At 35.6% G+C, this 26674-nt stretch overlaps 1 protein-coding gene, 1 long non-coding RNA gene and 3 pseudogenes across 9 annotated transcripts; 4 read left to right on the top strand and 1 right to left on the bottom strand.

Moving 5' to 3' along the window:
- The first annotated feature begins 3271 nt into the window (after positions 1–3271).
- Positions 3272–5526, top strand: LOC147537479 (uncharacterized). The gene is made up of 2 exons (XR_015225028.1): positions 3272–3309; positions 5477–5526. It is a non-coding gene; the product is annotated as an uncharacterized LOC147537479 (long non-coding RNA).
- A 233-nt stretch (positions 5527–5759) lies between these two features.
- On the top strand, positions 5760–11956 carry LOC147537478 (Pentatricopeptide repeat (PPR) superfamily protein). 5 transcript variants are annotated; one of them, XM_086640984.1, is made up of 4 exons: positions 5830–7910; positions 8194–8288; positions 8407–8572; positions 11528–11956. In XM_086640984.1, exon 1 carries the CDS (start codon positions 6030–6032, stop codon positions 7767–7769), a length of 1740 nt encoding a protein of 579 aa, XP_086497110.1. In that variant the 5' UTR covers positions 5830–6029; the 3' UTR covers positions 7770–7910; positions 8194–8288; positions 8407–8572; positions 11528–11956. The 5 variants fall into 5 exon arrangements, with proteins under 5 accessions (XP_086497108.1, XP_086497111.1, XP_086497110.1 ...); XM_086640982.1 differs by lacking the exon at positions 8194–8288 and having other exon boundaries at positions 5760–7910; XM_086640985.1 differs by lacking the exon at positions 8194–8288 and having other exon boundaries at positions 5778–7910; positions 8481–8572; positions 11528–11848.
- An 885-nt stretch (positions 11957–12841) lies between these two features.
- On the top strand, positions 12842–14836 carry LOC147537477 (inositol-tetrakisphosphate 1-kinase 1 pseudogene; annotated as a pseudogene). The gene has a single exon (XR_015225354.1). The product of XR_015225354.1 is annotated as an inositol-tetrakisphosphate 1-kinase 1 pseudogene (transcript).
- On the top strand, positions 14804–17693 carry LOC147537476 (inositol-tetrakisphosphate 1-kinase 1 pseudogene; annotated as a pseudogene). The gene has a single exon (XR_015225352.1). The product of XR_015225352.1 is annotated as an inositol-tetrakisphosphate 1-kinase 1 pseudogene (transcript).
- A 2981-nt stretch (positions 17694–20674) lies between these two features.
- Positions 20675–24781, bottom strand: LOC147537475 (inositol-tetrakisphosphate 1-kinase 1 pseudogene; annotated as a pseudogene). The gene is made up of 3 exons (XR_015225351.1): positions 23632–24781; positions 22004–22122; positions 20675–20929 (listed from the first exon to the last, which is right to left on the bottom strand). The product of XR_015225351.1 is annotated as an inositol-tetrakisphosphate 1-kinase 1 pseudogene (transcript).
- Positions 24782–26674: the final 1893 nt, after the last annotated feature.

Here is a 26674-nt window from a genome sequence, read left to right as displayed (position 1 = left end):
TGTGTAAATGATACTGAAGAAGATGAAGATAGCTTTTGGGCTCAAAATGGGTTTGTTGATGAGGGTGAATGTAATGTGGCTGAACCTAATGTCGAATCTGCCGCTGACATTTATGATCCACCTGGAGACGTTAATCCTCCTACTCAACCTCCACTTCATTTTGATTGAGCACAAGGAAGAACAAGAGTTTGGTGAGTTTGTTCACGACACCGAAGGGCTGAAAGAGTACGACATGGAGTTCAATGATGAAAGTCAAGTTCCTGTTGCATTTCAGAAGGGTATGTAATTCTCTTTTGTTACCTTGTTTAGAAAGATTGCTAAAAATATGCTATTTTGAATAACTTTAATATGCGGACTCCGTGGAATGATGGTGATAGGATCTTGTGTGTTTGTGCCGAAAACCCCCTTTATCATTGGGTGAATCTTGAAACGAATAAATCACATTCATGTCCATGGCATGTTTATTTGTCTCAGGTTGCTGGTACAAAAACAATTAAAGTGAGGAGGGTTTATAATGTTCATACATGTGGACTTAGGGGTAGTAAGAAGAACTGTAGTACCACTTATGTGTTTTGTGCTGATGCAACAGAGAAATATGCCAGACAAAATATTTTAAGTTTCAAGCCAGAAAGTGTTGGTAACTATATGTGAGAGCATTACAGGGTGAGAATTGTTTATATAAAAGGTTATAGAGCATGCAATCTTATTAAAGATAGGGTTTATGGGAGTTTCGAAGATTCATTTGCATTTATCCCGTTGTTATGCCAAAAAAATTATAAACAAACCCTGGGAGTGTGGCACAATATGGCATAGATCCAGTAACTAGGGAGTTTAGATATTGTTGTGTGGCATACTAAAACTTGATGGGCCTAAAAGATTACACCTAAAAGTTCTCCACCCGCAAGTATACGGGTCTCAAGTAGCTCGGCAAGACCGAGGTCAATTCACAGAGACTAAGTCAAACCTATTCTAAATCTTATAACTAGTACGAATTTTTTCGAAAATTGGTTTTGGGATAAGAAACCTATTCTAAACCTATTCTACGCCATTATCCAACTATTTTCTCTTACCTCGATCACGTAAACGTTTGGCAAGCACTTGATTAAGGAATATGACTGGCCTTTCACTCTCTAGACGATCACCTAATCAAGGAAGACGACTGATCTTTCTCTCTCCAGATGACCACCTGATCAAGGAAGACGACATATCTTTCTCTCTAGATGACTATTTGATCAAGGAAGACGACTGATCTTTCTCTCTTTTGACGACCACCTGATCAAGGAAGACGACTGATCTTTCTCTCTCTAGACAACCATTTGATCAAGAAAAGTCGACCGATCTTTTTCTCTTTCCTGACGACCAAAGGGTCAAGCATTTTATCTCCCTCGACGACCAGAGAATTAGGCAAGCGTACACCTGATTGTACCACCTTTTCTCCTGACCATCGTCTTGCTTACATAAATAACTCCATAGCTCAATCTTTGGTTTACAATTCGTATTTATTATTTGTCAAGCTTACTGACTTAACCGTCGGAGCCCCCTTAGGCCGACACCATCCCGGTGTCCAAGGATCTCACAGTCACGTGTGTTTTGTATCTTGTCACAAGTTAAGCCCAAAGACGTTGTCGGTGTCCGTAAAAATATTAACAGGTGAAGGTCCGACTTCCGGTCAACGACCGGTCCTCTTGACTTCTTGACCCACTATTTCAGACCCTCACAAAAATTGTCCAGCACACCTATCATCTTTAACATAAACAAAGTGTAGCTATTTCTATGTTCAGCTAGCCCAATTCAGTTATACTGAACACATTATTTGAGAATGACATAGTATTTATAGGTCAAACTCGTTGTCGAATTGAAATGATGTTTTTGTTATATCCTTCCAAGCCCGTAAACGGTGGTCCGAAAGTCCGAATCCGATCCGTATCCGCACTCAAATAATCCGAAAATTCTGATTTCAGATTCGAATTTCGGATATCGATTTCGGAGTCAGATACAGCTATATCCGAATTCGAAATAATCCGATCCGGTTTTGGTTTGAAATCAACGGTTAAGATTCACCAATGGGATTAAAAAAACCCTAGTCAACTTCAAGTCTAAGTCTAACTTTCTAAGTCTCCAAAGTTTCAACAAAAAGAAAAAAACCCTAGCAACGGAGCTCGACAGTACGCACTCCGGCACTCGACTCCATCACTCCGGTCTCCGACACTCGACTCCATCTCTCGGCAGCTCCTTCCCTAAATCTCAACTCCATCTCTATTATCTCTCTCCAATTCATGTAAGTATTTAGTTTTGATCACAATTGTTTTTAGTTCTGGTTTTGGGTTTTTGATAATTTCCATAATAAACCAGATTTCATAATATTACTATAATAAACCAGATTTCTGATTCATGGTATGATCTCTTTAACTTAACATTTCATTTTATTTTGATCATCATACTTTAAATCTTCTATTTTGGTTTAAGAGTTTACTTTATGCAAAGATTATACTTGTTGTTCTAGGGTAGATTTTTGGTGTTCTTTGCTATTTTTGAGAGAGAGAGAGAGAGAGGAACATGGGGTATTGTTTAGTTCTATGGGTTTATTTGTGTTTATACATAATTCGTTCAAAAGGAGTGATCGCGTAAGAATATGGGGTTTTCTTGAATCATTTTGTGGGTTGGTTCATGGTTGCCCTATATTTTGGATATGATTAAGTCCTATATTGTAGTTAGAGCGCTTTTGGTAACTGGTGTTATCGAAATTTTTTATCGGTATAATCTTTATCTCTAACCTTTATGGTGATTCATGAATTATTTTAGTGAAAGATGCAAACTTTACAAATTGCTAAATGATTGTGGGGTTTTAGGTTTTTGCTTTGTATGAAGTATGAACTAACAACTATTCAAACAGAGCATGTATTTCTGTTTTCGGTGAACATGATTGTTTTTTGTTTTGCGCTAATGAGATCTTTTTATAGTGGACTAATGAATAATGATCATTACTTTGTTATATTAGTTATGATGCTTTCTTAGATATTGTAGGATGAACTAACTGATTACTTCTATCAACAAATTATTGAATGATGAAATACACTTAGCTGATAGGAATGTAGAAAGTAACAGTTTTCTTCCGCCAACTAATTTGTATCTGTTCTTTCTTCCATTTTATTATTGAGGTTGAAATTTATTATGGCAACTTAATCAATGCAGTATCTAGAACCTTACAGCAGTAGTATGACGTGCAAGAACGCTTTTCAGCTAGGAACATTCACAGAGCAGCAACTAAACGCGGCAAATATGTTATGGATTTGAATGTTAAACACTTAGGTGTCGTTTGGCAACACTAAGGTGTCGTTTGGCAACCAAAAGTAGAAGTCATTTTACTTGTAGTAGAAGTTCTTTTGCTTTAAAAAGGTATTAAAGTTTCAAAAGTATATTTGGCAAAAATGATACTTATAAGTAAAAAAATCAAAAAGTTAGTTTGGCAACTCAATTTACTCTTGATAATTTTATTTTTCTTTTTCATAAAGATGTTTTATTTTAATTGAATTTGTTTATGATTTCCACGATTACTCTCGTATACGAAGTAGTGGTGATATTGGTGGTAGTGGTGGTGTCATGAAGGTATGGTTATGGGGTGTGGTGGTGGTTGAGGTTTGATGGCGGTGGTGGTAGAGGTATGATGGTGGCAGCGGTGGTGATTGTGGTAGAGGTATGGGTGGTGGTGGAGGTATGATGGTGGCGCTAGTGGTGGAAGTATGGTGGTGGTGGAAGTACGATGGTGGTGGATAATGGTGATGGTGGTAAAGGTGGTGGATAAGATATATAGGTGGTAATAATGGAGGTATGGTGGTGGTGACAGTGAAGGTACGGTGGTGGTGGTGGAGGTACCGTGGTAGTGGTGGTGGTACGAGGTGGTTGTTGTCGAGGTATGGTGGTGTATGGTGGTGGTGGTGGTGGTACGAAGATGGTGGTTAAGGTGTGGTGGTGGTAGTTGCGGGGGGTGGTGAGGGAGGTGCAATGGTTGCTGTGATGGTGGTGGGGGTAGAATGGTATGGTAGAAGTTTAGTTGTGGTAGTGGAACGGAGATAGACAAAAAAATCGTCAAGTAAAATTCAGCATGTCTCAAAAAAAAGTTACTTTACTTTGAAGTCAAAAGCTAAAAATTTTAACTTTAAAAGAAAATCAAATTTTAACTTAAATGAAGTCGGTAATTTTTGCGTACCAAACTAACTTTTCGACTTAAATAAGCAAAAAAGTAACTTATTCTAGTGTTGCCAAACGACACCTAAAATAAGTAACTTTTTTTGCTTATTTAAGTAGAAAAACAAAAAAGTTAGTTTGGGAACGTGAAAATTTCTGACTTCACTTAAGTTAAAATTTGACTTCCTTTTGAAGTTAAAATTTTTAGCTTTTAACTTTAAAGTAAAGTAACTTATGTACAACACATACATAAATTTTACTTGACGAATTCTTTTTTTTTCGTCTACCTCCGCTCCACCACCACAACTAAACTTCAACCATTCGATTGTACCTCCGCCACCACCTCAACAACAATTGTACCTCCCCCACCACCATACCTCAACCACCTTCGCACCTTCACACCTCAACACCTCCACCTTCACCACCACCACCACCACCACCACCACCACGATACCTCCATCACTAACACACCTCCACGACACCACACCTCAACTACAACCACCTTCGTACCTCCACCACCACCGTACCTTCACCACCACCACCACCACCGTACCTTCACCATACCTCCATCACTACCACCCACATATTTTATTAACCATCACCACCACTATACACCACCACCACCAAATTTCCATCATTACCACCTACATATCTTTTCCACCACCATACCTCCGTCACTACTAGTCACTTACCTCATCCACCACCACTACGACACGTCCACCACCACCACCACCACTACGATACGTCCACCACCACCACTACGATACGTCCACCACCACCGTATCTCAACCACCACACCACCATCGTATCTCAACCACCACACCACCCCCACCATACTTCCACCACTACCGTACTTCCACCACCATCACCATCATCATACCTCCACCACTACCATCACCATCATCACACCTCCAACACTACCATCACCATAGCTCTACCACCACCATTGCCAACATCATTCCTCTCCGACCACCATCATACCTCAACCACCACCAAACCCCATAACCATACCTTCAAGGCACCGACACCACCACTACCCCCAATATCACCACCACTTCGTATACTAGAGTAATCGTGGAAATCATAAATAAATTCATTAAAATCAAGTATCTATATGAGTAAAAGAAAAATAAAATTATCAAAAATAAATTGGATTACCAAACTAACTTTTTGACTTATAAGTTACATTTTTGCCAAATATACTTTTGAAATTTTTTTACTTTTTTAAAGCAAAAGAACTTCTACTACAAGCAAAAGTACTTATACTTTTGGTTGCCATACGACACCTTAGACTTATGTTTTAGCTTTTGAGGATTACAACTTATATTTTCAATGGTGTTATACTGTTATGGCTTAAACTTTATTATTATTGTGATATCTGATATGTTTCTGTTAGGTTTTATCATGGTTTATGTTAAATCTGAAATTTAGAAAAGAATTTGAAAGGTTCAGAATTTCGGATTGGATAATATTCGATATCCGATTAGCATTTCGGATATCGGATTCGGATGTCATTTTTTACCATCCGTCGGATATCGAACCCTTTTCGGATAGTTCGAATATTTTCGGATTTCGAATTCGGATAATACTGCATCCGAAAATAGTTCGTTTCGTTTACAAGCCTAATCCTTCCATCAATGAAATGAGTTCCCCTTCTTTAAAAAAAAAAAAAATTATTCTCTTACATCTATGGTGTATGAAGTATCCAGAGACCATGAGGTTTGCAAAAAAAGAAAAAGCACAAGACCATGAGCTATTCAACCCCTCTTTGAATTGAAAATGTGAAGAAGCATATGTGAACTTACTTCCACAACCCTACACAAAGTTCCCAATTTGGATCCAAAATGAAGTTTTTACATCGAATTGGTAGAAATTTCATCTCTGAAATAATCTCATCAGATATCAAACTCATTAGATTTCAAAATCACTCCCCAAAAAACTTCCGATTAATCCATACATCAATCATAAGAGAAACGGATAACGAGGATATTATCATCCCAATCTGTGATTTGTTAAGAAGAGGTGGAAATTGGGATAATTTGAGTCATCAATTCAATTCAATTAGGTTAAATGATTCGATTATTGAGAAAGTATTACTAGAATTGAAAGAACCTATTGATGCAAAAAAGGCATTAACTTTCTTTCACTGGTCGAGATCTCTGAATAATAACGAACTAGGGTTTCGATCTTACTGTATTACAATTCACATTTTAGTTCGAGCTAAGCTTCTTATTGATGCTAAAGCTTTACTTGAATCAGTTATTAAAAAGAGCATCAAAGGTGATTCTTCATCTTCTTCTTCAGGAATTAGGGTTTTGGAGTTGCTTTTTGCTACTTATAAGAACACAATTTCAAGTCCTTTTGTATTTGATTTGTTGATTCAAACCTATTCGAAGTTGAGATTGTTCGATACAGCTTTTAATGCTTGTGTTTTTGTGGAAGAAAATGGGTTTTCTTGTAGCTTAATAAGTTTCAATACTCTAATTCATTTAGTTCAAAAATCAGATCAATGTTCATTAGTTTGGAGAATTTACGAGTTTATGATCCAAAAAAGAACATACCCAAATGAAATTACTGTCAGGATTATGATTAATGCATTGTGTAAGGAAGGGAATTTGAAGAAATTTGTAGACATTTTGGATAGGATTCATGGGAAAAGATGTTCACCTGGTGTGATTGTTAATACTTCACTTGTTTTTAGGGTTTTAGAAGAGGGGAGAGTTGATGAAGGGGTTACTATATTGAAAAGATTATTACAGAAGAACTTGATATTGGATGATGTCACTTATTCTTTAATCATATTTGGTAAGATTAAACTTGGACAATTTGAGTATGCACAAAAGTTGTTTGAAGAAATGCTTAAGAGAGGATTTAGTGCAAATTCTTTTCTTTATACTTTGTTCATTGGTGTTCATTGTCGAAAGGGAATGGTCAATGAAGCAAATAAGTTATTTGAAGAAATGAAACTTGGAGGTTTTAAGCCTTATGATGAGACCTTTAATGCCCTCATTGAGGGCTATTCGAATGCGGGTAGTCCCAATGAGAGCTTAAATCTTTGTGAAGATATGATGAAAGATGGATTCTTGCCAAGTAGTTCATCTTTTAATGAGATGGTAAGAAAAATCGGCGAAATAAAGGAAGTAAAGAGGGCCAATTCATTGCTCACTCTTATGATAGACAAAGGATTTATACCGAATGAAATCACTTACTCTTATCTCATGGATGGGTATGGAAGAGAATGTGAAATTGATGAGGTTCTTAAGCTGTTTTATGAGTTAGAATACAGAGTTCAATTTCCCACTGAGATTCCTTATGCTTCATTAATTAACAATTTATGTTACTGTGGGAAGTTGAATGAAGCAGATAAATATTTAACGATCATGGAGGATCGATCTTTAACACCGACATTGCCTATTTACGAAGCATTAATGATTGCTCATTGTAAGAAGGATAACTTAAAGAGGGTTATTCAACTTCATACTGAAATGGTTAAGAAAGATTTGAAGCCTAACTCTGGTATATCAGAGCTGCTGAAGAGAAGCCTTAACGTCGATTTGTCTGCTGTGAAGACCATCTGTGTTTAAATTAAACGTAAACACAGATGGTTACCATTCTTGTTTCTACGATCAAAATTTCATTACTTTTGCCTAGTTTGAAGAGCTATGGCCTTGCAAGAGTTTCGCTTGGCATTTTTTTGGCTTCACGAAATAGTCGCTCCTCGCTAGGTAAGTGGTAAGATCTCTGTAAAGTGTTTTTTTTTTCTGATATGTATCCAACAAGTTGTACGAGCTGTAGACTAGGACGAGTGGAAAAGGTCAGTATTGTGATATGGTCATACAGATACATAATTGTCTTAGTTAGTGGTCTTTTGTTTTTTGTTTACGCTTTTCATTTTAAAATGCAAAGATTTAGGAACTGACAAATTTTAACTTTGAGTGGCTATTTATGGTTGTCAAACTATTGTGTACAAGTTCTACATACAAAAATCTGACACTTTAGTTCATACAGTGACGAGTATATCAAACACCTACAGTAGTATCCTGATGTTTACTACGGGCTTCTCTATCCGGTGCACCAAAAATAAATACTAGACAGGAGAACAGGTTATATATGTGGTGTATTATTTACTGCTCTGTTAAACTGTATCTTTGAGTGGGATCAATTTTATTTGTTGAAATTTGGGTTTTTCTATTCTGTGAACTCTTGTTATGTAAAATACAGGATTCCACAGCTGAGATAGAAGCTTAGGCAGATGCTGGCTGGAGCTTTCTGACTGTTGTGGTGTCTTTACTCAGGAGACAACGTACTATGATCAAATGCGTAAAGATGAGTCTGACGGTGGGAACATATCAGCTTGATCTATATCACCTAGCAGAAGGACAAAGAGGTAATGAGATAAAGAATCTGTACAATATAATTTTGTTATATAAATGACAATACCAAATGAAATAAATAAATGAATTAAACTATACGTAGTTTAACTTAATACCAAATTGAAGAACTCGTAATCTCAAACTTTGATGATTGGCCAATGATCAAGATTCGTCACAGACTGATCAATTTATAATTAAATGAATAATTTATAAATGGTATTATGTGAATAAATGTAAGTAGTCACTTTTAGTTTTCAGTTTTCTCATGCAATGAGTTTATATGAACGAGTGCAAATAGCTGCATTCAGAAATCTTAATTAATAATTTATTACTCTTAGCAGGTAAAACAAAGAAATCTAAGATGCATGATTACACAACACTTACATTTCTGCAATTAAAGAGTTCAGAAATGCAGTAAACAAGATAACTTTCTTATCTACTACCTAAAGGTTGTAATATTCGTCAATTATGATCTCAATGCATGAAGGTCGTAATATTTAACAAACTATAGAAATGATGGTTGTGCAAATGATAGAATGCATAGTCACAAGATTATTAGACAATAAATACGCATAAACAAGATGGCATCATACTCTCACAAGTCACAACAAGTGATTAAGGTATATTTAACAATGACACAAACTTCTTCACTAAAAAACACTTAATTGTTTTAAGTTCCTGATAACGACACGCGTTCATTGCAGTACAGATTACAACCACATTGGTCTCCTACCATCTTCATCACCGTCTTGGTTTGGATTTTGATGGAACTGATGTCCATGTCCTACATAACTGCAATTGTGTCCTTAACATATACTTACGATAGCAATTATGATATTCTTGAAGGTATTGTCTATATTCCTCCGCATGAATACCCCATGATGGTCCAAGTAGCGGGTATTTAAAATTGCAATGGAACTTAGGTGCGCCCTATACGAACCCTTGGGTTATAACCAATACAAGTTGGAGCTCCGCACAATGTTGCTGAGAAATTAGTTTCAGTGCTTGGGTTGTTATGTCCAAATACGAGGACGAACTACCATAACGGGCCATCTTGAATACCCATACTACTGAAACACGCAGCAACAGATTCAACATCATTGGTTGAAGGAGTATCCACATCCATTTCAGCTAAATGTTTAGACTTTCTGCGAGAATACGTTCTGTCTTTTGCTGGTCTCTGCAATGCTCAATGATCTGTATCTTGGGTTGCATGATCACAGATCAAAGTGGGTTTCTTCCACGAATGGGACATATCTCTGATTTGTCTCATACTCTCATTGTTCTCTTCACCAACATTGTCATTATCGTTATTGTTTCCAAATTCCATCATCCCCATCCCCAGTATCTCCTAATATGTTAGAAGGGATAAGTGTACTTGACACACTAGGACCATCTGAGAATGTCACATCTTCAGTTTGAAATGTCCTCATGTAGTAATCAGCATCTGCTCCCATTTGAGAAGCAATTTCAGAACTTAGCCTATTTCGTGTTGCGTCCATTACAGTTTCCCTCATCTCTTTTAACCATTCATATAATGGGTCTGCATTACCTTCTTCGCCGAATGTCTGCTAGGTCAATAGCGCTTGAATCTCGGTTGTTTGTATCTTCTCTTACGTCTTTCGCATAGAATTTGGTTCGGTCATAGCTGCTTTTGAAAATGGGAAGTTAATTGGATCTTCATGTGTGACACATCTAAGCAATGTCAGTTATAGGTAGTTATGTTTTAGTCTGTATATGGTGATGGTAATCTGCAGAAGAGCTCATGAGACTTAAGTTGGTTTTGCATCACTCTCTTTATTAATTCAACGTTAGTAGCTTATAAGGGATCCGAAACGGAAAATATTGTCGATAAATAGAAGGACGTCTTGTTCATTAACATTCCGGAAATATTCCGCCATAGTTAGGGCAGTCAAACCAACTCTTATACAAACTCCCGGCGGTTCATTCATCTGACCACAGAACAGAGCTACTTTTGGGTTCTGCAATATTTTGTCCATTAATCACTCCAGACTTCCATTTCCATGTAAAGATCACTCCCTCCACGAGTACGTTCGCCTACTCTGCCAAATGCGGATACCCCTCCATGAGCTTTGGCAATGTTGTTGATCAATTCAATGATAACTATTGTTTTACCCACTTTTGTGTTTTTGTATAAAGGGCTCCATTTGCAATTTGGCGCTTGACCCCCAAATAGTTAGTGACGCCTTTGTTCATTTTTTACAAGAATTTCTTTCTTCAATAGATGTATGTATTTAGGTATTGTACAGTATAATATGACACGACAGAATGCAATGGCGTGGATAGAGGGTTGCCTGCGCCCAATAGCGATGGTTAACTTGCCCCCTTGTCCATAGGGACCTTGTGGCACACAACCGCCATGACTCCCTCTAGATAGCTACCCTCTCTCTCCCTTATTGTAGCTTCATGTGCATGCGAAAGATGGAAAGTTACAGAATGGGGCAGTGAAGGCTCGCGATTTTGTTGAATTCTGATCTGTAATCGCACTCGAGACTGAATAGGCTTGATTTGGATTTCAATTTTCTTTTTTTTTTGTAAATTTTCTGACGGGTAATTCTTGACCACAATTGCCATTAGACGGCCGAGGCAGCCAATTGTGAAACTGTGAAGTACCAAAATGTCGATGGTTCTCTATGCCAAATGTGGATCTGTATACCACTTTCTGTTGTTTGGATATCAACTATTCATGGAGCAGAACCTAGCAAATTTCATGCGCTTTGGGTATTTATTATGAATTTATTTAGCTTTTTCTCTCTTTCCAATCTTAAAGGTAGGATACGATAATTATGATGGTCATGTTCTGCCTTCTTTATCATCTGTTTTTTTTTTTTTGACAATATCCGTTTTGCAAAAAAATTGTTACAGTATCTGTTTTGTTCGTCATAACGCTAAATGTTAATGTCTATAGATCGTTATAACAATTATTTGGTTTTTGAAACATTAATCAGGGTTATCTCGGAAAGGTGGTGCCTGGTGGTTTAATTGAGAGTAGGGAAAGCTTCAGAAAAGGTGATGTTATTTTTCATATTTGAAGGCGAAATTGTTGAGATTAGGGCAAGGCAACAGAAACTCCCGGTTTGGTTAGTGTTTCTTCCTTCATTCTTCCATACACATTACCTTTATAATTCCCTTTATCTTCACAAACATATCTTTAGGGGATGAGGTTACATTGACAAATCTACTTGACCTACTACTTCGTGCATGATTACCTCACTGTCCATTTTCAATATTTTAAGCAGATATATATAGAATTCAGATCACCTTTATCACTATTTTACTTTTATCCATTTTTTGTTATAAGAAGAGAAGAGACCAATAACTACAAGGGTCAAAGTCTTCCACTAAAATAAAATAAAGGTTTTTGCTTTTATATATAATATATATATATATATGTAGACCAATTCCACACGTTTTGCTGCAACAACCACAACGGAAGGAAAATATTAGTAATATCTTTATACTATTTATTGGTATTAGCCTAATGTGATTAATTATTGAGTTATTTCCCAAATAGCCCCTTACTTTGTGACTAGCTTCCCGCGTAGTTCCCTACTTTATCAAAAATACCCAGATGACCCCTTCTCTGCGGTTAACGTTCCTTCTCCCGAATCTACCCTTCCGCGTTGTCAGACTAGCCTGTTTTTGAACTTGGTAAATTGATGTGTTTATGAATGTTGTCTGACAACACGAAAGGTAGATTCGGGAGAAGGAAAAAGAGTTTAACGGGCTTTTGACGTTCACGGCAGAAAGGGGTCATCTGGGTATTTCTGATAAGTAGGGGGCTATGTGGGAAGCTGGTCACAAAGTAGGGGGCCACTTGGGAAATAACCCTTAATTATTTTGTTGTTCTTATCATCTGGATTTTAAGATTTAAAAATTGCCGTCAACAACTGATACTGATACTGTGTTTAAATTTCTTTTGGGATTCGGACTAGATAAATTCGAGTGCTACAAAGATGGTTGAATTAGAGGTGTTCACACTCTATAGAGATTTAGTATACGACGGGTATTACCCGATTGAAATTAATAAGATTTCAATCATCGTTAGGTGATATTGATGGGTGCCTTGTACCCAACTCTAAGAAGTGATCAATTGAATTATTTTACAAGTCTCAGTTATTTATAAATTGTTAACTAGGTTCTCATTACGTGATTGCAGTTTATCATGTAATGCAAAATCCCGAATTGGTTATAGAAATATTAGATAACAAATTTTATTGGAACTATTGTTATATAATAATAAAATTAGTTCCAAAGTTTGATAATTCAATTATCCATCTCTTGTCAAGGAGGCTTTAATAAAATAACATTTATACGTTAGATGCCTTTTACTTGGTAGTTGGTTTAGGTTTGGTTCTATAGTTTTGTTTTGAGAAAATCTAGAGAAAGAAAAAGATTGATTTAGTAAGTAGCAGAAAAATGGAGATAATTAGAACAATTTTAAAAGGGTGACTTTCAACTGTTTTTGTCCGAAGAAAGGTCTATATCAGTCGATAAATATCAACATTAACCTAAGGTCAATGTCAAAATCTCCCTTAGAAAAATAAAGAAGAGTTTTCGCGCCAAGTGAATCTCTCTCTATATATATATTTCATATTATGTCATCTTCCTTGCATCATACAGTTGGTAGAGTTCAATATTTTATTAACATAAGGATTAAACTCAAGCACTTAGTAAATAAAATTCAGCTTTTTGTTTGATTATTTAAGTCTGTCAACTCTGAATTCATTCCGAACATCTAGTTTCGTTCCAACCTACTTTTTGCTTGCTTTCTCTGATCCAACCTTTTGAATATCGTTTTTATACTTACTCTGTATAACCTTTATAACCGTTTGTTGAGAACTCTAAGAAAGTAGAACAGGTGTTAAAGAAGATGTCAGAATCGAGAAGAAGGAGAAGAAGAATAGGTTATGCTTTTACACCAGGGAAAATTAAAAGCTTTATGAAGGATTCTTTAGTGAATCACTCAAAAGAACGAGGCGTTGATCTAATTTGCATCGATACTAGTAAAAGTTTAATAGATCAAGGTCAATTTGATTGTATCCTTGTCAAACTAACCAGTGGTGATAAATGGATTCAACATTTAGAGGAGTATTCTTCGAAAAAACCCAATGTCTTGATAATCGATCCGCCTAAGGCAATTGAACCTTTACGAAATCGAATTTCAATGCTTGAGGTAGTTTCAACTTTGAAAATTCCTCAACAAGAGGAGACATTTGGAATTCCTAAACAGATTTTGGTCGAAGATATTAACAATCTATTAGAATCTACAACACTTGATACTTTGAATTTTCCTTTGATTTCGAAACATTTGGTGGATGATTGGACTCCAGAATCTCACGAGATGTCAATTTTGTTTAATCGAGATGGTTTGATTAAACTAAAACCTCCGGTCGTCTTACAAGAATTTGTCAATCACGGCGGAGTAATATTCAAGGTATATGTTGTTGGAGATTATGTTGAATGTGTTAAAAGGAAATCACTACCTGATATTTCTAAAGAAGAAGTGAGGAGTTCCAAGAGTTCTTTTTCATTCTCACAGATTTCAAACTCACCCGAAGACATAGAAGATAGCTACTCTGAGGTAGAAATGCCTCCTATGAACTTCATTAGTGAACTTGCTAAAGGATTAGGTCAAGCTATGAATTTGCATCTTTTTAACTTTGATGTCATTAGGGATTCAAGAATGGATAACCATTACCTTATTATTGACATTAATTACTTCCCTGGGTTTGCAAAAATGCCCAACTATGAGTCTGTTTTTACAGATTTCTTCTGTAAAATGATCCCTATAAGCTGATATTGAATGAAAGATATGAATAAGGGATAAATCCGGAGTACTGGGTCTGAATCTTGGAAAGCACATATTTCTTTATGAAATTTACACGTGTAGATAAAGTAAAGGTAGTTGTCAATGGACTCTAGGGTCTGTTTTGTTTAGGGTTCGTTTCAATGGCTTTTAGGGTCTGATGTGGTGTTTTAAGAGATAATTCCATCCTCTTAGATGTATCAATTACATATAGTGTGATGATGTTTTATGTTTGTTATGTGTTTCTTTCTTTTTTTGTTGAGATTGTTATATGTTTCTTGCATCTTCCAATGTATCTATGTCATATGTAATGAATGTAACAAACCCTAACAAGAAAACGTGAGACACGTAGAAGTAAGGGTAGTTATGTCTTACTATGTATATAAGAATTGTAATAAAAAAAATGAATGATTAGTTTATTACTAAAACTTGTAGTTTTAGATTCTTCAACTGAAATAAAACTTTTTAGTTTTAGAGGGTGATTTATCAACTGAAATATGAAATCTTGATTTGCCTGCTTTTTCCCATGTATATTTGACATTTGGTTATAATTAATAATGACAATTTGTTGCCAAAAATATTTGAAATTTTCTAGAAGGGTACCGAATTTTTCTCTTCTTGCCCATAGATTTTAGGATATTTATGCATTTCTAGTCATTTATTTTTTCTTATTAAGTTGTTCAAATATACAAATTCCCCGCGTGGTCTTAGTTTTATTTTTCTCGGAATACAAAATTTTAGATGGAATATTTTGCCAATTTTTTCTGCTCTTTTGTTTTCCCATTATTTCCTCTCCACGATAGTAAGGGCCTCAATAATACTGCCATTGGCAACGGTATTTAATTTTTGTCCCAAATCTTTCTCTCTCTTCCTCACCAACACCACCAATTCTCTCTTCTCTCTCTATACATACTAGTTGTTCTAGGGAAGAGAGGGTCCTTTTGCCGAGGTCCCCTTCGCCCATGAGGGCTTCGCCTCCTGAAGGAGGTTTTGTGATATGGCAATTGCGAGACTCTACAAATATTCGTGGTCGACCGACCACGAATCAATCAATCATGGGTTTTAGGGGTTCAAAAGATCCCCATCAGGAGACAACTTGCATTAGCTGGAATAATGAGGACTGAGCAGAAGAAAATCAAAGTTTTAGAGAGAGAAATGGTGATGGAGGTGGTGGTGAGATGGGCGGAGGCAAGAAAAGAAGTTGGGTTGTCCATTGTGGTCTACCTCACTAAATAAAAGACCCACTGATTCCGTTATTATTATCTACTCACTTCCGTGTTATAGTACATGATCAATATCATATAAAAGCTTCTTCAAGAGCCAATTCTGAAGTTGCCTCAACAAAGATTTTGTCAAAAATTCATCTCATGAGATTCTCTCGCATTAGATTTTCAATTTAATACTCCAATAAGTTCATAAAAAAAAAAAGAAATTAATTGATAATGGAGTTTTCGGCCTTCTGTAACTGGTAATTGAGTGTGTTCCCTCAAACTTATAATATTTGTCAAAATACTTTAAGCTATGTTTAGAGTGTTAGACTAGAATGTTTTTTTTTTTTGTTGAAACGTGTTAGACTAGAATGTGATTACTTTTAAGTAAAAAAAATAGTTTGAAATTGATTCTTCGATCCAATTTCCTGATATGAAAAAGTCAAGTGAAGTTCTGAAATGAGAATGGAATTGATTTCCTAATTATATGAAATACCCTCTATGTAATTAAGGCAAATTCAAGGGACCATATTTGAAATTCATCCCATTTCTATTCCATGTTGAAAAACACGTCAGATGCAATGCCCGGCTGGCGCGCCACGTCAGCGTGCCGGGACTAGGTCGGGATTCCAGCGGGCAGTTATTGTTGGCTTGTGAATGAAGCAAGAAACCCTAATTTGATTGCAATTCCTAATGTAGAAGACAAACGACGATGTCGGAACCAAGAAGAAGAGTTATAGGTTATGCTCTCTCACCGAAGAAAATTCGAAGCTTTATCACTAACTCTTTAGTTAATCAAGCTAAAGAACAAGGCGTCGATCTAATTTCCATTGATACTGGTAAGAATTTAATAGATCAAGGTCCATTTGATTGTATACTTCACAAATTAACTACTGATGAATGGATCCAACAACTACAAGAGTACTCTTTGAAAAACCCTAATGTTTTAATAATCGATTCACCTAAAGCTATTGATCCTTTACGCAATCGAATTTCAATGCTTAAGGTCGTTTCCACTTTAAAACTTCATCATGAAACTGCAACCTTTGGAATCCCTAAACAGATCTTGATTGATAATACTGATGATTTATTGAAACCTTCAGCCATGGATGATTTGAAATTTCCTGTGATTGCTAAGCAATTAGCGGCAGATGGATCTACCAATTCTCATGAAATGTCGATTGTGTTTAATCGAGATGGATTAATTGATCTGGAACCTCCGATTGTGTTGCAAGAATTTGTCAATCATGGGGGAGTGATCTTCAAGGTTTATGTTGTAGGAGATTTTGTTCAATGTGTGAAAAGGAAATCACTACCTGATATTTCTGAGGAAAAATTGAGTAATTCCGAGGGTTCTGTTTCGTTCTCGCAGATATCGAATTTGCCTACTCCAGATGATAATTCTTCTGAGGTAGAACATTTGGAAAAATCTGAGATGCCTCCATTGAACTTCATTAATGAACTTGCTAGAGGATTAGGTCAAGCTATGAAATTGCATCTTTTTAACTTTGATGTCATTAGGGATTCAAGAATTGATAACCATTACCTTGTTATTGATATTAATTACTTCCCTGGGTATGCGAAAATGCCGAACTATGAAGCTGTTTTGACGGATTTCTTCTGCAATATGATTCCCATAAGCTGAAATTGAATGAGAGTGAAGATTTGAATAAGGAATAAAGCTTGGAGACGGATTCTGCTCTATCGGAGCTCCTTCAGAGACGGATTCTGCTCTATCCTTCAGAGACGGATTTTGCAGGAGCACTTGGGAGGTAAATTTCTTTCAAGAACTGAAATTGTGATTTGGTTGGGTTGGATTGGTTTAATAAACTAACTAGTGACTTCAATGTCTTTGAATGCCACTTTATCTTGTGTATCATGTTGAATTTGTGTGTTCTAATCCTGAAAACAGAGTGATAGGCAATTTCTTACAATATACTTGAAGTTTTAGGGGTTTCTCATGCCTGTCCTGGCTTTCAGAGTTTCAGTACATGAAATATGCTTTTCTGTAGCTAACACTAATTGAATGTTTTCATCCTTTCTGTGGTTGATGCACTCATTTCATTTGTTGGAATATAAAGTACGTATATTAGTCGCTGTTTGTTGGTGTGTGCTGACAAAATATAGCTTGTAATATGAGGAAATAGAACATAAGAAAGCTTGAAACCTTAGGTTTTCATGTTTTGAGAGATTACAAACCACTGACCTGTATCTGTATGAATATGTACACCTTCCACATAAGAGATAAGTCTGCGAGTTTGGCCAGATCAGTCTGCCACGACCAACCGCCTACATCTCTCATATAAGAGGTGTGAGGTAGTCTGTACAAGTTTAGTGCTCTTCTAAATACCAGCCATATTATTCATGATTTAAAAGCGTCGGGGACTAGCTTAGTTGACGTGATACAAGGTTCTCCATTGGCAAGGGTTGCTACAAGTCACTTTGGCCTTCTCCGCTTAACCAATTTAACGCACACAGAAGACAGACCTTGAAGATGTGCAAGAGAAGGTATTATGTTATACCCCAGGTTGACACGGTTTTTGTGATGCCTCATGCCCTAAATAGACAAGGCCAAATCATAAATGAGACTAAAATGTGGCAGAGTCTCCAGTGTGAATCGAACTGGTCAAACCTGTATAACCTGTCATACAAGCCATACATTTCAACCCACATTCATTCTAGACACAACATATGTTCCTCCATCTATAGATTCTATATACAACATATGTGATAACTATTTATGCATGTTTTTGGTTCGTCTTTCTGTTAACCATATAACTTCGAATATAATCAAAAGTAACTAGAGGAAACAAATAAAACAAGTGCGACACCCGACGCGACCTCCACGAGCCAAGATCCTTTGTTGGCTCAGCAACGACAGTCAAACTACTAAATAGGTACTTATAGACTATAAGTTGGTAGGGGGTCAGTAACTCACCAACATGAGTTATACTGGTAAAGTAATCCAAAACAAAGCGATGGTAGAACCTTTTTCGATGGTAAGACATGCTAGTACATAAGTATATATAAATCATGGACTAACATATAATAGCAGACCTAACTGTCCAACCATGGTTGACTCTTAATAGATGAAGAGTTACCCAGAGAACTTTATTGTACTTGGGCTAGTCCGGTCCCATACCAACACTAATCAAGGCACTAACATTCTATGAGAAAGCATCTTACTCCTCAAGCTGATAAGTCGTTCTGCCAGTAGGAAACTCGTGAGTCATTGACAAGTTAACCTTATGATACATACATACCCCTATCATAAGTATTCACGTTTTAGTTTCACTGAATTCAAATAGTCAGCTTCTCCTTCAGTATCGAGTTAAAACGGAACACCTATTCTCATCGATATTCTAGGATGCAACTATGTTCCTTGTTTTTGATGTCGAAGCCTGTTGGGTGGACTCGTGGAGGTTCTCCAGAAACAAAACTCTGTACGTACTGTACCTATAGACTTGCGTCTTGAGTGTCAAAAGTGGGGACAATATTGATAATTACTAAGACTTGGGGCTTCCCAACATTCCTATGAAGTTGTGAAACTAAGTTTTCTACGTCTTGGCGCCAGTTTACTGCAGTGCAATAATTGTGATGTTCATGTTGCTTTGTTCGGTATAATGCATGGACGGTTGTTTTATCGAGTTCTATAGTTAGGTATAGACGATTTAGGGAAGTTATATGGATTCTTGGCACATTGGTCCTCGGCAGATAAACACAAACTCTTAGTACTTTTTGGAAAGTTTGATTGATGTAAACTCAGGTCGGGAAAATAGTGGTTTAAGATTCAATGCTAGTACCAACCCAAGCTATCAAACTCAGGTTGTTATCAATTTCTTTTGGCCCTCATCAAGTTCTAATGTATAGTTAGGTTAGATATAATCTGTGTGCATTTAGTTAGTACTTCGCGAAGTTGCAAGCTTCTTACTTTTAGATGTATTATCTCCTTCGTATGGTTTCCAAGGCAGTCGAGAAGTCGTGTCGTAGGTAATGGGTGAGTAGCTATAATAACAGGGAATGTGTGGCTAAATCTACTGAAGAGGTGTTGGAACTTGCTGGAGTTGAGCCAAAGGCCACAGTGACATGATAGGTATAGGCTGCCAAGGGCCCCTGTAGGAAGGAGACTAGAAAGCAAAAGTTTGTTGACTGGGCAATGGCTTTTCTCAGTTGGATGGTGAGAGTCAATTACTGAACCAAAGATTACTCCAGAAGTCTGTATTTAAATAGGAGTTCTCTGAAAGATCGTCGATGTTTTCAGTTCTCATTTTCCCTTTTAAAATAACGTATTGAAATTTGATCTTGTTTTTAACTATCAAGCAAATCACCTACAAATAATTTATCGACATCCATCTGTGTAATGTAGTAATAAGAAAGAGGTAAAGTAGTAATAAGTATTCGTTTTTAATTATATTGAATCTAAACCCTAAGAAAAAACAATATGAATGAGGTCAAGTAATAAGTATTCATTTTTATATGTGAGGTTAAATAAATAATATTTATATGTAAGATGTATGATACAAATATATTATAGTTCTTTAAGAGAGAGTGAAATTGTATTACGTTTTCAAGGGAGAGAAGTAGATCGTGTAGGTAGAGAAAGAAATTTTTGAAAACTGTTTTTTTTTACTAAGAAGGTCAATTATCACTTTCAACAAAAAAAAAAAAGGTCAATTATGTTTTTTTTACAGGTTAGAATGCCACAAGGAGCTGAAACCTACAAAATTTTGATGATTTTTTTCAACTAAAGCAAAAGTTTTTCAGTGCGATACGATCAAATTTCCCTATTTTATATACTCCTCTCTTAACTCAAATATCACACGCAAGTAGTTAAAGTGTTGACATATACTCCACAGATCCCTGGAGGTCGCAGGTTCGATTCCAGAGGAGGTAGAATCTCTAAATTATTGAATTTGAGATTATTAGAGTGTAAATAATGTAGAGGTTCAATTCCAGAGGAGGTGGAATCTTTGAATTATTGAATTTGGGATTATTAGAGCGTAAATAATGTAGGGTCGGAAATCACTGTACATACATCCATTTATAATGAATTGTTAACTTTTTTTTACATGTTAGAATGGACAACCACAAATTATGCCATTATTATAGTAGTAATGTGACATTTTTATTATACAAAAACAGATATGAAATTTATCTCTGTCTAGAACAAAACATCAAAAAATAAATAAACAAAAGCAAAGTCTTACTCCAGAGGGCAAAATACAAATTATGTACAGAAGCAATCCTTTAGTAAATTATGCAAACTTCATCTGAATGGGTGCCATATCTCCAACCACAATATTCCTTGGTTTTCCACCTCAACACAGTTTGCTCTGAAAAAAGGTAATTTGTATATCTTAGATTACGGGTGTACTCGAGTCGAGCCGAGTAGTAAGATGTTCAAGCTCGGTTCGTGTATTTGACTGTCGAGCTCGAGCTCGTTCGAGTAATTGTCCACTTGTTCAAGCTCGGTTCGTATAAGTTTGAAAGAGCTCGAGTTCGCATTGTTTTAAGCTCGTTTATCAAAATACTTCAAATTAAAACTTTCTAAATCATCAAAATACTTCAATGATCATTTGTCACATACAATAATAATGATTAATGATTCATATTCCAATAATTTTTTAATGGTTGATATTTCATGTACAAGTTTCAATACTAATACGTAATTATGTACTATACTATTATAAGAGTATGTTAAACGAACTGTTCACGAGTAGCTCGTGATACACTAAAGAATGTTCAAGCTCGGCTCGTTTATGTAAACGAGCTTGATTTTGAGCTCGTGTTAAGCTCGGGCTCGTTAATATTCGAGTCGAGCACGAGCAATAGTCGAGCCGAGCTCGAGCAGCTCGTTAAGAGCTCGGCTCGTGTACACCCCTATCTTAGATAATAAAAAGGCGTACATCAATTTCGAAAGGAAAACGACATGAAAAATAAGATAAAGTTTTAAGTGCTTCACAAAGAAGAATATTAAAAGTATATATTGTTCCACAAACTCAACAAGTCAAAAAAAAAATAAAACACTCAAAAGACACCAAAAAAGTGGGTATTTCATCAATCAGTATATGCCTCCTATGTCATCCGAACTTCTCGAAGTCATTTTCACTGACTGGCCTCTTCAGTTTATTTAAGTTTGAAGGACTCGAACAGAATCTTCATATCAATTTACTTAAACTTATAGGAGTCAATTCTCTCAATATTTTAAGGCCTTTGGCTAACCTAACTCAATTTAGTAGACTTCTTCTAAAAGGGCAAAAGGAAAGCTTATTAGTGTAGTAGTTAAACAACTCCTACTTAAAAGTTTGAAATCTATTGACTAACCTAGTCTATTCATTTGAGTTTAGAAGACTAACCTATACTAACTTTCCTTACTTTAGATGACTTATTACAAATAAGTTATTTACCTGAGCGTCATACCATGACATTTTTATTATACACATGACATCAGAGGCGAGAAACGAGATCTCCTCCATCGTAGTTGAAAATTGTAGTGCTAAATCGAACTTTACGGAGAAAATGAACCCTACAGTCATATACACAAATATCATCAACCAAATTAGTATCATTAAGGTTTTAGTATAAAATATAGAAGAAAAAATAAGTGCAAAAGCAGAGTTCATCTGTAAGATGCAGTATCTCTTAATTTTCATATGTATCACCAGTACTAACATCGAAACTAGAATTTGAAAATAATATATATATATATATATATAGTTTAGGGTTGCATCGAAATTAGAATTCAAAGACACACATACACATGTATACATATATGCGTGTGTGTCTGTAAATAAACTACTCTATTGTCTCGCCTTCTCTAGTTTTCTTTCTAGTTATAAAAGCTCCATATCTCTTGCAAAACAGTGAAAGTAAATGAAAACAAGTACCTCAAGGAATGAATCGCACAATGGACCTAAAATCATTTAATGATCGATTTTGAGCAAGGATTCGCTGTAACTGAGCAAAACCTTGGTGGGCTAATAAGTACATCCTCATGGTCTCATGGACCTGACCTCTGACGAAGAACTCTTCTCCCTAGAGATCAGAAGCAATGGCCATAATTTGTTTCATTTAAAGATTTCATAAGAGGCTTTGTTTGCTAAACTCTAGGTCTTTTTTGTTCTTTTGATTCTTACTTATTTGTAAATCCTATTCTTTTTCCATTATATTGTAAATCCTATTATTTTTGTTCTTTTGGTTCTTACTCATTCAAAGATTTCATAGTGAAGCTTTGGCTTCTCACTTATTTGTACATCCTATTCTTTTTCCAATATATTTTTTATTTGTTCCAGAAAAAGACTTATTCATCAGTCTTGCACAACCGAAATAGGAGCAACTTTTAATGGGTAACACGATGATTGGTAAGGCTTGCAACAATTGGGGTGTGAGTTCCTCGACAAAGGGTTCGGGAGAGACGTCTCAGAGCGAATCATAAGGACAAAGATTCCTCAAAAGTGCTATTGGCTAAGAGGACTAATTCCTTTGTGATATTTTTACTTGTCTTCACTCTTCACCTATCACACAGCTCATGGTGCACCAACTACCATATCGGTCTACATATCATATTCAATTGGTTTATTAAATAGAAAACCTAGTTTCCCATCTAACAACAACAAGCAATGATTCAACATAATTCCCAAAACTGTCTACACTATTCTAGTAGTAATATGGTAGCACTAGTCTTGTACGAATATGCAATTTATAGCACTCAAGGAACAAATACTGAAATACATCAACCAGCTCCACAATAAGGTGTTAAGATGTCACAAAGACAATATCTAAGCCTAATTTTGAGCTATTGGTAGAATCCGTATTTCGAAATGCATTTCAATTAATTAGTAAATGCATCAACATAGACACTGCAATCATTAAGATTTCAGAACGCAAGAACATAGACATGTCAATAACAGTCGAACAATAACTTCAAAATAAATTTTGAGAATAAAATACACATGAAGCGATTGAAGGTATTATTTATTAAAACCTATTTATCGAACAAACCCAACACAAATTGCATTTCTTGAAAGAAATGTACCTTTGCTATAGCAGCAAAACCTAGTAGATAATTTGATGCCCGCACGCTTCATTTATTCCGCCCAAAACCGACACATACACATACAAATTCGGCATTGTTCTTTAGTGAGCTTCCTCACAAACCTACTCGAAAAGCACTGTCATGAACTAATATTAGGCATACTCACATAGCTAGACTCCCGAACCGAGGAGCTATCACAATATCATCATTCAACTTTGTTTTCGGTAACTTTGCAGAAGAAATCCGTCAAAATAGTCTCGTATTTCGACAATTTCTCATACCCAGGGAAGTAATTAATGTCAATAATAAGGTAATGGTTACCAATTCTTGAATCTCTAATGACATCAAAGTTAAATAGATTCAATTTCATGGCTTTACCTAACCCTCTAGCAATATCTGTAATGAAATTGGGATCAAGCATCTCTACTTCAGAAATGTTATCATCATCATCATCTGTGTTTTTTGGAGTAGGCAAGTATGATACCCTAGATAAAGAAAGAAAACCCTCAGAATTCCCCAATTTTTCTTCTTCAGAAATATCAGGTAATGATTTCCTTTTCACACATTCAACATAATTTCCTGCAACATAAACTTTAAAGATTACTCCACCATGATTGACAAATTCTTGCAACACAATTGGGGGTTTCAATTTGATCAAACCATTTAGGTTAAACACAATCACCATCTCATGAGATTCTGAACTTCCATCAGCCACCAATGGTTTCGCAATCACCGGAAAATTCAAACCGTTCATGACTTTAGAAGGTTCTAATAATAAATCATCAGTATTAGATATCAGAATCTGTTTAGGAATTCCAAATGTTTCATTTTCTTGAGAAATAGTTAGGTTAGAAACTACTTCAAGCATTGAAATCCGATTTCGTAAAGGTTCAACTGCATCAGGTGGATCGATGATCAAGACATTAGGGTTTTCAATAGAGTAATCATTTAGGTTGTTAATCCATTCATAACTGAATAAATTGTTAAGAATACAATCAAATGGACCTTGATCAGTTAAAGAAATTTCAGGATCGATAGAGATAAGATCAATGTGTTGTTCTTTGGAGAAATTGAGTAAAGAAATTTTGATAGATTTTTTACTTTTCTCAGGTGTGAGGGCATAACCAATTCTTCTTCTTGATTCCGACATAACCAATTTGGAAGCTGGAATCAAGAAATTATGCAAGAAAAGAAGATCATAAGCTTAGGAGAAAGACAGAGAGAGAGAGAGAGAGCAGAGAGTTAATGGAGTTAGAAGATTGATGTATTTGTAGAGAGGAAGTCCTGATTTATAAGTTAAGGGGAGGTAGTGGAGCGGGACTATCACATACTTTCATAGACAAAATGTCCCGTAAACATTTCAAGACATTTCGGATGAGTTATTATAGACAACATGTGTTCATAGACATTTTCAAGACATTGAGAGTTTGTAGACAAAATATCTTTATAGACATTTCAAGACATTTGATCCATAGACAAAATGTCCTGGGGACATTTTAAGATCTTGAGTCCATTGACAAAATGTGTAATGCATATTATATTTGTGCTAATCAAAAATATATTTTTCGACTTTTGTAGACATCTGTGAATATTTGTGGACATTGATGGACATTTGGTAGACATTTATTATTTTAATATTATTATTATTATTTAATCACATGAAATAATATATTAATACTAACATTTCAAAAATATATTTTTCGACTTTCGTAAACATCTGTGAATATTTGTGGACATTGATGGACATTTAGTAGATATTTATTATTTTAATATTATTATTATTTTTTAATTACATGAAATAATATATTTATACTAACATTTCAAAAATATATTTTTCGACTTTCGTAGACATCTGTAAATATTGTGGACATTGATGGACATTTGGTAGACATTTACTATTTTAATATTATTATTATTGTTTAATCACATGAAATAATATGTTTATACTAACATTTCAAAAATATATTTTTCGACTTTCGTAGACATCTGTGAATATTTGTGGACATTGATGGACATTTGGTAGACATTTATTATTTTAATATTATTATTATTGTTTAATCACATGAAATAATATATTTATACTAACATTTCAAAAATATATTTTTCGACTTTCGTAAACATCTGTGAATATTTGTGGACATTGATGGACATTTGGTAGACATTTATTATTTTAATATTATTATTGTTGTTTGATCACATGATGGACTTCAAATGTCTCTTGTTTTTTGAAAGACATTTTGGCTTCCAAATTTGTCCCAAATCCTTCACAAATTCATCAAACTATGAAGTCCACCAAAGTCTGGGACATATTTTGTCTACAATCGAATGCCTCGGACTTTCATAGACTCTCAAATGTCTGGATTTGAATGCCTCAGACTTTCGTGGACTCTCAAATGTCTGGATTTGAATGCCTCAGACTTTCGTGGACTCTCAAATGTCTGGATTTGAATGCCTCAGACTTTCGCGGACTCTCAAGAGTCCGCGAAAGTCTTGCTCCACTACCCCCCCCCCCCCCCCCCCCTAAGTGTGTAGTGGACGATGATTCCCGGTCAATTGAGACATTTGTGAATTTTTAACTCACTTCAAGCCAGAGATTTGCTGTTTGGACCCACTTTCACGTAATCCACTTGCTGTTTCAATTTTTTTTTTTTTTTTTTTTTTTTTTTCAGAGTTACATTTTGGACTCCCTTTTTCACAAAAATAGTTAAATACAACAGCTCAACAATATTTTTGAGATGAAAATACTATTTTACCCTAAGCAAATGAGAAATACTATTTTACCCTCCAACCTAACCTAACCCAACCTATTTTTTAACCCTCATGTTAACTAAACCTAAACTAAACTAGCTAGTGGACCCGTGAACTGACACTAGCAGAGACCTATCGACCAAAAGAGAAATCCCAAGAGAAAATACACTTCGTCTTCTTCCTCTCTCTATAAGCTTACAGAAATCGATTAAGAGAAAAGGAAATTGTGAGTTATTGTCTTCTTCCATTCTATCTTAATAGACTTTCTTCTTCGTATCTTTTCTAAAATAGTTAC

This window comes from Eschscholzia californica, unplaced genomic scaffold (genome assembly GCF_041429995.1).
Source record: "Eschscholzia californica isolate CP2 unplaced genomic scaffold, dmEscCali1.0.p SCAF_5, whole genome shotgun sequence".
In the NCBI taxonomy this organism is placed as follows: Eukaryota; Viridiplantae; Streptophyta; class Magnoliopsida; order Ranunculales; family Papaveraceae; genus Eschscholzia; species Eschscholzia californica.
This window is presented reverse-complemented; position numbering and strand designations above follow the sequence as displayed.